Raw genomic sequence first — 11,547 nt, 5'->3', positions numbered from 1 at the left:
TGCTCAACAGCCTCTGACTGATTTTTACGCGTTTAGACTTTGCAGCTTTTACGCGCACACAAAATGAGAGCCTTAATCCCGACAGTGACGGTGCTGTGGGTGATGACATTACCCTGCATGGAAGCTATCCACGGATTGTACAACTTTGGCCAGCATGAGTTATTCTACAAAAAGAACAACTGCAAGCCGATTCCTGCAAACCTCCTCCTGTGCCACGACATCGAGTACACAGAGATGCGCCTCCCGAACCTGCTCGGACACGAAACCATGAATGAGGTGCTGCAGCAGGCTTCGTCTTGGATCCCGCTGGTGCAGAAGCAGTGTCACCCCGACACGAGAAAGTTCCTCTGCTCCCTTTTCGCTCCCGTCTGTCTGGACGATCTGGACGAGCCCATACAGCCGTGCAGGTCTCTGTGCGAGAGCGTCAAGAACGGCTGCGCGCCCGTGATGTCCGCGTTTGGCTTCCCCTGGCCGAAGATGTTGGACTGCGAGCGTTTCCCACTCGACAATGACCTGTGCATCCCACCTGCAGGCGTCGAGAGCTTCGCGCCAGTCACCAAAGAGGGTAAGGTTTTGTTAAACTTTAAATTTAACATCGCCAAATCTTGTGCGTAAATGGGTAAATTAGCTTCTTGGCGCATGAATAATGTGTGTGAACAGCTTGATTTTCAGTACTCTGTCCATAATTTGCACCACAATCCACACCTGCCCATGTTGTGTCCCACTTATTCTGCACAGAACATAAAACTGTGTGTTGAATTATGGAAGATTATGTAACATTTACCATGTCTAACTTCTTCTTTAGTGCCCAGAGTGTGCGATGCTTGCAAGGAAACAGATGAAAACGACAACGAAATTGTAGACAACCTGTGTAAGAATGACTTTGGTAAGTCCACCCACCTATTTCATTAGAGCATTAGTTTCCAAAGGTGGAGCTCAGGAGCTCCAAGAGGTCATGACCCTTCAAGTTCCAGGAGGAGAAATTGTGACCAGGATTTCCCTCCTCACTTTAATTGTTTATATCACTAAAACAACTGCAAATACATCGTTCTTAAGCTTCTCAGCTGGTTTTCATAAATACATGTCAACACATTTTCCCCTCTTCTTGCACCAAGCTCTGAAGATCAAAGTCAAGGAGATCTCCTACATCAACGGCGACACCAAGATAGTGCCAGAGACCAAGAGCAAGACCATCTACAAGCTGAACGGCGTGACGGAGCGTGACCTGAGGAAGACGGTGCTGTGGCTGAAGGACGGCCTGCAGTGCATCTGCGAGGAGATGAACGACATCAACGCCGCCTACCTGGTCATGGGCCAGAAGATGGACGGCAATCTGGTCATCACCTCGCTGAAGCGCTGGCAGAAGGGACAGCGAGAGTTCAAGAGGATTTCCCGCAGCATCCGCAAGCTGCAGTGCTAGGAAGGAAAAAAAGAAAAAGCACTGCATGTGTCGCTGTCGGAGGAAAAGTTTAGTTTAGCTCGTTCCAGTTATCCCAGTCAAGTTGTCACACAAGTTGCAGTTATGATTCATAGATTCCTTTCAGCAAAAATGTGTCTTTCACCTTAGAAAACACACAAATTCCTCCGTTTTCGAATGGTTTATAGTGAAAAATGTGCATTATCTTAAAAAATAGGAAACATACAACATATCTTGAGCTGGCTAAAGCATTTGTTTGACTCTACAATTATTATTTTCATGGATGTTCATCTTCTAAAAGGTGTTACACTCCGATACACTCGAGCTACGTTCATCAAAAAGGCCACCATATTTTTAAAAAACCATGTTTTTAAGTTGCTAAACAACACAGATCGTCCATTTCTTCTGAGCAGGGCACACATTTATGTCTGGCAGACACAGAAGAAAGCAAAAAAAAAATGACTTAAAGGGTAACTCCACCAATTTCACACATTAAGGTGAGATTAGAGGTCTTGGGGAGTACGGCTACATATGAAAAAAGTAGTATAAATCCTATTTTGACTCCAGAGGAAGCTGCATGTAATCTGATAAATTGCCTCCAGTGGTGTCACTCCGTGGCTAAATTGCATTGTGGGTAATGTAGGCACCAGGTTCTGTAAAGCAGTCCACTGGGCTTGTATTGCACTACTATTTGGACTCGGTTTGAAAATCAATGCAGCAGAACCACAGATACTGCCTTTTTATTCCATGCATTCCTCTTACTTTTGAAAACCTGGTGCCTACTTTACCCACAATGCAATTTGGCCGTCGAGTGACATCGCTGGAGGCACTTTATCAGATTTCATGCAACTTCCTCTGAAACCACAAAATACTTTATACTAATTTTCATCCAGATATGAAGTAGTACTCCACGAGACAGGTAAACACACTTTAATGTGAAAAAATGGTGGCGTTACCCTTTAAATCGTGGCAATGTGAGATTTTATGAAGTTCATCCATTGACTCCCATTCATTTTGCGCTTAGTGAGCTCCGGGCGCCCCCTAGTGGTCAGTTTTAAAGTGGCGCGTCGTCGCTGTCACCTCATTCATTGCAGTTGATTGCACTCAGAGGGTGTCCGACGTGTGAAGAAATCACTAATTACATGGTTAGAGTGAAAACTGGCAGAGCTTTGAATCCAGGATTAAAAACAGTTGACTCTTAAAAATCACTGACAGATGTGGCCTGCTGTTTAATCCTACGATGGGGGTGAATTTGAGTCATTTTCCTTTTCTCATCTGGTGTTCCCTAGGCCCTGTTTCTGCAGCGATCTGCTTCATAATAGAAAAATTAAACTGTTTTTCATGGGCATTCCTCAAACAATGTTAAATCATTCACAGGTGTTTGAGACAACTCAAAACTCCTGCAGGGAACAAAATACAGCCGGAGTTAAAGGCCTTGACTTGCTCAAGGTAGGACTGGATGATTAAAGTCTGCAAGTTAAATAAAAAGAGCTCTGGTAAGATTTTTTAGGGGAGTCAAAAATAAAATATTTGCATTAAAAAACTATGTTCAATCACAATTCTACAGAAACAAAAATCTAATTCATATTGTGTGGTGCATTTTGAGTGAAGTTGTGATCCCCGTGTGCGTAGTGTGAAGTTCAACGACAAAATAGTGTTTTTTTTTTATTCATACCGTTTTCTCAAGCAAAAATGAGAGATAGCTGGCTATATTCTCTTCCTGTTCCACATTTTAATATTCTTGGATCTTTTTTGTACTTGAGCCACTGCATACTTTTCTACCACAGTATGATTTAACAAACAAATATTTTTCTACTCCAGACTTTTCATACTTCATTTAAACTTGTTATGTTCCATCTTCATCCTGTTGTTTGTTGAGTAAGACAAGTTGTTTTTTTTTTATTATTATTTAGGTATTTACGTTGAATATCTGAGTTTTGGGTTGGTAGTGTTGATTTGATGAGCAGTAACTTGTTAAGCGCAAATAATCATGTGTTGTATGTGTGCAATGTAAAATATTTTTTTTGAAGTATTACCGTGTAAATATCAAATACCGTCTTTTATTCTTGTATAAAGTTTTCAGCGATTAAAAGCTGCCAACGACATGTTTTGAAATGACTCATTTTATTAGTGTGTGTGTGTGTGTGTGTGTGTGTGTGTGTGTCAGGAAACCAATAAACCTACAGTATGTATTGATAAACGGCACCCTCTAGTGGAATTAAATGGTAAAATCTGGTCATGGTAAGAATTGGAAGCATGTGAGACTTTTTTTTGGTGTGTCTAGTAATATTTAAATGTATTTACAAATACTTGCTGTATTATTTCAATAATAGTCATTAATGTTTTTTGCAACACATCAGAGCTGTATTTTGTTTTTGTGTCCTGTTATTAAACCTAAGTGAAGCTTATAATGCTAAATGAATCTGGGCCTGTAAGCCTTGTGTCACTTAAATGAAAACATGTTAAAAAAAATAAATAAATAAAAAAGCCTGTACTTTTATACCAGCTGTTGTACATTTTGCAGACACACTTCTGAGAAACACATGGCACTTTTTGTTCCTGATACCACTTTGTTTTTCAGTACTGGGATTACTGAGGGAAATTCTTGTACTGCTCACAAACTGTGGGTATGAGTGAGTCCTGAGGCTTTGAAAATATTCCAACTGGTCATTTTATTCAGGAAAAAGATGTCAAAAACTTCACCGGTAAACTTTGAAAGAGTTTTTATTTCTCCTTTTTAAATCATCCAATTCAATCTAACTCAAAAAACCTCAAAAAAGATGGGGTCTAGACTAGCTTTATATGAAAAGTGGCATGAGGATAACTTTTGTTGTGTTGAATAACAATTTAACAACATAAAATCTTTATTTACCCTTTACTTAATACCAAAAGCTCCATAAAGCTCCACACTGACAGATCTGAAAACATTAAACTGGGTCTGCCTATTTATTAAGTATATAAAATGTCAGACAAATAGTGAAAAAGTTTCCCTGAGGTGAAAGTGTTGTCTTCAAATTGTGTGTTTTGTGTAACCAACAGTTCAAAACTCAAATATTTAAATTATTCAGATTCATAAATGTTGAGAGATGCAGCAAATTCTCACATAAGATGCTGGAACCAGCACGTGTACCACGTTATTGTTTTATAGATAACCTAAAATGGGTTGTGTTAAAATCTGATTATCAAAGATGTGGGTGATTGATTTTTTTGTCGATCAGTGAAAGGGCGCCTCCATCAATTTTACACATTAAAGTGTGTGAACAGGTCTGCACATGTGGAAAAAGTAGTGTAAAACCTTTTGTGGCTCCAGAGGAAGCTTTGTGTGGCTACATTGCATTGTGGGTAATGTAGGCACCAGGTTTTGAAAACTACTTTAAACACTGTTGGACACATTGGACAGTTTTAAAATGATGGATCAAAATCGATATCAGAACCAGAGATATCACCTTTTTTATTCCACGCATTCTTCCTTTTCAAATTCTGGTGCCTACATTTCCCACAATGCATCTCAGCTACCGAGTGACATCACTGGAGGCAATTTATCAGATTACATGCAGCTTCCCCTGGAGACGCAAGAGGCTTTATACTACTTTTTTCGACATATGCAGTTGTACTCCCCAAGCAAACTTTGATGTGTTAAAATTGGTGGAGTTACCCTTTAATCAGCTGCTTGTGTTACTACTGACAGGTCTACCCATCAACTTGTGTTGTCTTCAAGTAGCCGAATGCAGTAAAATGTGTCTGGGTGGTTTCACCTCAGTCTTCCAGTTGTCGCACTACCTGGATGGCTGACATTACATTAAAAGGTGAAACGGGAAGTACAGTAAGGAGTATCAGGACATCATTGTGTGATACTGCCAAAGTACTCCTACAGTACTCCTACAGGTACCTACAGTGAGATCTCCCACGAGGAAGGGTCGTTACACTCAGGTATACCTCAGCTGTGACTTCTGAACAGAACTGAAAGTGAATAATGACTGATGAATTAACACACTCACAATGCCACCCTGACCACACCTCGTCCTACATACTTGTAACACGCTTCACACCTTGAGTCATGTGACTGACCTCAATGACTCACCTCCACAGCCCTCATGTGACATTACAGTGTGACCGACCCAGAAATACCTGGGACTCCCCACCGGCCAGTAGAGCTGAGAGTGCCGAAAAGTTTTTAACTGTACACCTCCTGTCTAGACAGTAGTTTCATTCTGACCCGGTGCTGGTCTCGTTCTTGTAGTCCAGGTTTTCTAATGCTAACAGGTTATAACATTAAAAGTCAGCGCCACAGCTGCTTATAATTAATCGGTGACATCTATAAGTGTCAACGCTGACACGGACTGTTCCTCATAACAAGTACTTTTACTTTTCTTTGCTTTCTTAAGTAATATTTCAAATGTCAGACTTTTACTTTTTACAGTATTTTTACACTGTTGTATTGAAACTTTTACTTAAGTACAGTACCTGAATAGCCTTCTTCCATCATTGCACTGTGTGTATATATAGATCTTAGATCTTTAACAGTGATGGAAAGTAACTAAGTAGATTTACTCTAGTACTGCACTTAAGTAGTTGTGAGGAACTAGTACTTTACTTGAGTATTTTTACATTTTCTGCTACTTTATACTTCTACTCCACTACATTTTGGAATCAAATGTTGTACTTTTTTTACAACATGTATCTAATACATTTAGTTACTAGTTACTTTTCAGTAGTACTTTTACTTTTCTTTCCTTTCCTTTTTTTACTTTAATATTTTGAATACCAGACTTGTACTTCAACAAAAACTGTTGTAGGGATACTTACTGAGGTACAGCACCTGAATACTTCAATCATTGTACTGTATATAGGCTAGATTAGTCCTACATCTTTTCCAGCTATGGAAAGTAACTAAGTACATTTACTCAAGCACTGTAGGCCTACTTAAGTACAATTTTGAGGTACTTGTACTTGAGTATTCTCATTGTCTGCTACTATTCATCCACTCCACTTCATTTTGGAGGCAAATATTGTACTTTTTACTCCACTACATGTTTTTGATGGATTTAGTTACTAGTTACTTTGCAGATTGCATGCTGCATTAGAGCGAAAGTAGCACTTTTTTTTTTCATTATTGACCATCGATTAAAAAAAAACCCCACTGAAATCAGAAAAAAATGTTTTATACGCATAATTTAATATAACTCGCACTTTTGATACTTGAGCACATTTATTGCCAGAAAATTACTTTTGATACTTGAGTATATTTAAACATCAGATATTTTAAGACATTACCAAAGTAATATTTTAACACGATATGTTTATTGTTACTTAACTATGACTTTTGGGGACTCTTTAAAACACTCATGTCAACATTGACGGGGGCTATTCATCATATTGAGCACTTTTAACTTCTCTTTCCTTTTTTGTAGTTAAGTAATATTATGAATTCCAGCCTTTTACTTGTAACAGAGTATTTTTATACACTGCCTATGTCATAATTGAACCTGTAGTATATGTGACAAACATATTTATTCATATCTTGAATTAACTGATTAAATTATGGATTAGCCCATAAATTAAACATCTTCACACAGGGAAAATCATACTTAAACCAATGCTTATTTCCCTTGTGAAATACCAGCATAATCTTCCAGAATATAGTCACTATACAGTATGATATCATGGTTATATATATATATATATTTTTTTTAATGACAAAGCTGATATCCGGTAAATTTCAAGAACAATGAGATCACGGTCCTAGCGGATATATTTCTAATTCCAACATTTCAGAAAGCAGAAATGTCCCATACGGTTATTAAGAGCCACACAATGGTCAGTCACAGCATGAATCAGCCGCAGCAGACTCAACACACTCCGGTTTGGCCACAACTGCGCAATCCAGGCTGCTCAGTGCAATCAATTACATCACGAAGAAGAGACGCTTGTGATGCCTTCAGAGCGATGGGAAAAACTGAAACCGTGTGAGCGACGGTGAATAAATGAACACAAATGACTGGAGTGTGTGGGGAATTTGCAGACACTCACCGGCACTGATGTGACGTTTAGGGGGCGGGATGCGTGGAAAACCTTGTAAACTACCGCTGGGAAAATTAATGCCCTTGAATTAAGTATTGTTTGTGATTACTTGCAAAATATTAGCTAATACTTTAGGGGGGGACTTCATGTCTAAGGTTAGGGTTTTTTTTTTTTTTAAAGCTAGTTTCTGTTGAACTCCTTTTTTTTTTTTTTGGAGTGGAAGGAACAATGTTGTCATGTCAAAGTCATGTGCCCCAATTTCTAAAAATAAAACAAATTAAAACACTGTTTGTGCGCTACTGCTAATCAAAAGCACTTGACTGCGTTCAAACACCGCTAACTCACTGCGATGAGAGAGAGTTGCGAGTTTACGACCGCTGTGAACGCACCACCGCTACTTCTTTTTTTCAGCCGTTGGTGGCAGCTAGCTTAAAAGTTCGTGAGCCGCTATTAAACATTTGAGTTTCTGTGTTTTCTTCAACATTCGTGCCAATAGGCTATAAAACCCCAATTACCTCCCAATGACGGTCGACGGTGAATCTTTAAAAGCGAGCAGAGCTCATTTTGACGAAGCTCAAAAAAGTCCGCGGGGAAGTTCCCTAGGAAATCCCCTGTTCGGGGATATTATTCTCAAGACTGGTGCACACAATTGACCTCCTCGGTGCATTTCTAAAAGACACACGGCCGGGAGCAGAGGCGTCAAATGCAGGATTATTAAATAAGACGAATCCTTCTGTCAAACATTTTTTTTTTTCTTCTTTTAAAAACAACAAACAGCCTCGGAATGGATAACGTCAGTATAAACACGGATAACGACGTGCTGAGAGACAAGGTCCGGAGTTACAGCACGCTGAACTCTCTGTATCATGAGACGCAGCAGGAAATCGACCTCCTCAACAAACAGATCTACGTGAAGGACAATATCATCGCCGATTTGAAAGCGAGGCTGGGGAGATATGAGAGGATCTACATGTCGCTGGGAGATAAAGAGTCTGTGGTCATCGGGCCGTCCAAGTCTCTGCTGGAGAGCTTGTGTAAAGAAATATGCAAACTGAAACAGAAGAGGAACGATATGGAGTTCAAGGCGTCGCGACAGGCAGAGGTAAATAATGCAGGAAAATGATGTGAATAAGTTGTTTTCCGTGCAGATGAGTGATGGAGGAAAAAGTGTAACATCTCTGTCCATATGTCTACTTTTAATAACAAACCTTAAACTAGCTTAAACTATTAAATCCACATTGCAATGTTCCACTTTCTCTGTCTTCTGGGGGTGTAAAAAATATTGTTTTTACATGGATTTATTTAAATTCATTGCTGGACATCATCAGATAGGATCACAAATAGATGCATGATTAAAAGACAATAAAAACGCTACTCAGAATTAGTAGCTTAATTTCTATTTTGTGTTTTGTGAGTGTTTTTGCTCCCCACAAATAATGCGACACATTTCATTTGACTTTTACTGCACATCCATGCACATATATCCATAATGCCCCTAACTCATTTTGAGTAATGAGTAGCAATAATAAGACTCACACATTTTTTTTTTCTACATGTATCCTTAATACATCAATGCACTATAAATAAGATGACCTATAACGAACTCATGTGATCATCTGATTCATCTCTCAGGAGATCCAGAGGCTGACTGTGCAGCTCAGAGAGAAGGAGCTGGAGCTGGAGACTGTCAGGTGCCAGCCGGACCACGAGAAGGACCAGGAGATCCAGAGGCTGCGGTCCGCCCTGGAGGAGAGGAAGCGGTCCGAGGCCACCAGAGCCGTCCTCTGCACATCCCTGGCGGAGGAGGCTGACCAGCTGCGCAGCCAGCTCGGCGCAACAGTGAAGGTGTGCCAGGAGCTGCTGGCCAGGCTGGAGAAAGAGAAGGAGGGGGGAGACGAAGTGGAGGTTGTGGTTCAGCAGCAAAATGCTAAGGAGGTGTGGATGTGTTTTTGTATACTTGGAGCTTCATTGCATTAGACATTTAACTGCAGTGTTGGTACATATTCTTTTGGAGGGCTCTGTTGTAACTTTACTTCCACCATTTTCTTCAGTTGTCAGAGTCTGCTGACGTAAGTGGTGTGAACACCCAAATCTGTCGACTTCAGGAGGAGAATCAACAGCTAAAGCAGCGAGTGGCATATGTAAGTCTTCACACAGAACATGTTTACAAGTTGTGTTCATAAAGAAATGTGTATTTTTTGCCTTAAAGTCAACCTGGCACAAGAAAAACAAATATTTAGACAAGATATTGCGGTGATTTTGTTCAAGAAAATATATTCAAATGCCTTTTTTACAACTTAAACCTTTTGTTGTGGTTGCTCCTTTTAGGTTCAAGGTCTGAATTCTCAGTGGCAGAAGTATGATGCCAGCAGGGAGGACTATATCAGAGGTTTATGTCAGAGGCTGAAGGAGACCTCTGGGCCAGGCATGATGCCTGTGCTGGGCTCTGTAAGCACTGGGTTGCTTCATCATGAGATCTCCAGGCTCAACGGCTTACTCGACGAGAAGATGACCGAGTGTGAGCGGCTGGATAGAGAAGTGGAGGACATTAGGAGGCAAGACCGGGAGCGAATCCAGACTCTTGAGCAGCAGGTTGGTGCTACATCCCTGTAGTCTGCTGCATTTAATCTTGAGATTGCTTTTGTATAACTTGAGCGTTAACAGGATCAAGACGACTAAAGGTTTCTTCTTTTCATCCCTTAGGTGCTCATCTATGCAGAGGACTTTAAGTCTGAGCGTGCAGACAGAGAGCGAGCACAGGGCCAGATCGAAGACCTGAAGGAGCAGGTTCATCAGTTAAAACGGCAGCTACACAAACAGGTGAGCCGACAACCAATAAATCAGGTGGATAAGAGCAGCTTTGTGCACATACGCTTGCTTGTGCAGTCCTAACAGTGTTTGTATGTGACTTCAGCAGGGAGCAAGCAGAGAGAGCAGAGAAGTGGTTCCCATGTGTCGTGTGCACATAGGACACAGGATCTCCTCGAGGCGACATAAGGACTCTTCAGAGCCTCTACTGATGACCACAGCTGAGATGCAGAAACAGCCTGCAGCTGCAGCGGCGACAACAACAAAAACAACAACAACACCGAGCCCCGCCTGGAACGAATGCCCAGGCCTGTCGGAGCTACAGTGCCCGCGGTGCCTCGCCACGTTCAACGACAGGGACGCTGCAGAGTACCTGAACCACTGCGAGGAGTGCGCCAAACTATGAACGGAACAACACTCATTTGGAGAAGACAGTTATCTCTCGCTGACAGTAACTCAACACTGAGGAGCAGCACTACACGACAGAAAAACAACTTGAGTGGAGTTTCCAATTCGGAGAGGCTTTGACAACAAATGAAACGACTGACTTGAGATGATTGGACACGGTGAAGCAAAACTGTACAACCCAAAGTTCCCCTGTCGCAAGAGAAATGAATTCATCAGGCTATTCTAGTATAAAAAAAAAATCCAGTGTCTGGTTCTTAGTGTTCTCCTGTTGCAATGCAGGAGGTTGTTGTGGTGGAGAAGTGGATGCCAATGCAATATATCAAATATAATATACCTCAATGTGTCAAATTACAAACCTATTGCACTTTTTTGACATTTAGCCAAAAATTAATCGTACGATTAAGAGATTCATGACGCATAAGCTTCTTATTTTTGGATCTAGACATCTTAGTTGATAATGTGGTGCTATTAGTTGTTTTTGATTGAACTTTACGTAGTTCTGGTCTGTAAATTATATATTCTTAATAACAGATTTAAAATATATAACTATTCTATTAATATTTATTCTCTTTGCATAGTGATAGGAAGAGGCAAATTATTTTTAGTGCAATGTGTTGTTGCCTTTTTTCTATAAAGCCATGAAATACTTTGTTTTTTTCTGTAAACTTTTTTGGGATCAAAAATGTAAAATACATTACAACTGGAGAAAATGTTTGAGATCCACCTTTTTTTTTTTTAAACTGTTTTTAAAGATTGCATCCCAACTGACAAAATGCTTATTTTTTTTGGAGATCTTGGTGCTGTTTCTCTTGAGCTGGCACATTATTTTTGTAATAAAAGACTGTTCAGCCTCACTTTATCTTATGGTGATTTATACAGCTTTAAATATGTTT

At 40.2% G+C, this 11,547-nt stretch overlaps 2 protein-coding genes across 3 annotated transcripts; both read left to right on the top strand.

Annotated features, from left to right (window-relative positions):
• On the top strand, positions 1-3,520 carry sfrp2 (secreted frizzled-related protein 2). The gene is made up of 3 exons (XM_084372036.1): positions 1-565; positions 806-886; positions 1,116-3,520. Exons 1-3 carry the CDS (start codon positions 64-66, stop codon positions 1,418-1,420), a joined length of 888 nt encoding a protein of 295 aa, XP_084228162.1. The 5' UTR covers positions 1-63; the 3' UTR covers positions 1,421-3,520.
• A 4,346-nt stretch (positions 3,521-7,866) lies between these two features.
• Positions 7,867-11,508, top strand: tnip2 (TNFAIP3 interacting protein 2). Of its 2 annotated transcripts, none has more exons than XM_084371986.1 (6): positions 7,867-8,540; positions 9,071-9,373; positions 9,490-9,579; positions 9,767-10,030; positions 10,142-10,258; positions 10,356-11,508. In XM_084371986.1, exons 1-6 carry the CDS (start codon positions 8,223-8,225, stop codon positions 10,650-10,652), a joined length of 1,389 nt encoding a protein of 462 aa, XP_084228112.1. In that variant the 5' UTR covers positions 7,867-8,222; the 3' UTR covers positions 10,653-11,508. The 2 variants fall into 2 exon arrangements, with proteins under 2 accessions (XP_084228112.1, XP_084228111.1); XM_084371985.1 differs by having other exon boundaries at positions 10,353-11,508.
• The last annotated feature ends 39 nt before the right edge of the window (positions 11,509-11,547 follow it).

The sequence above is a fragment of the Pagrus pagrus genome (genome assembly GCF_965226575.1).
Source record: "Pagrus pagrus genome assembly, chromosome: 2".
Taxonomy (NCBI): Eukaryota; Metazoa; Chordata; class Actinopteri; order Spariformes; family Sparidae; genus Pagrus; species Pagrus pagrus.
This window is presented reverse-complemented; position numbering and strand designations above follow the sequence as displayed.

What these genes read in the sequence shown, in the direction of transcription:
- tnip2 (XM_084371985.1), top strand. Translation starts at nt 8,223, where the DNA reads ATGGATAACGTCAGTATAAACACGGATAACGACGTGCTGAGAGACAAG. An exon ending in AGGCGTCGCGACAGGCAGAG is followed by an intron (nt 8,541 to 9,070) that starts GTAAATAATGCA and finishes TTCATCTCTCAG; the next exon opens with GAGATCCAGAGGCTGACTGT. An exon ending in TCCAGACTCTTGAGCAGCAG is followed by an intron (nt 10,031 to 10,141) that starts GTTGGTGCTACA and finishes TTCATCCCTTAG; the next exon opens with GTGCTCATCTATGCAGAGGA.
- sfrp2 (XM_084372036.1), top strand. Translation starts at nt 64, where the DNA reads ATGAGAGCCTTAATCCCGACAGTGACGGTGCTGTGGGTGATGACATTA. An exon ending in CGCGCCAGTCACCAAAGAGG is followed by an intron (nt 566 to 805) that starts GTAAGGTTTTGT and finishes CTTCTTCTTTAG; the next exon opens with TGCCCAGAGTGTGCGATGCT. An exon ending in CCTGTGTAAGAATGACTTTG is followed by an intron (nt 887 to 1,115) that starts GTAAGTCCACCC and finishes TCTTGCACCAAG; the next exon opens with CTCTGAAGATCAAAGTCAAG.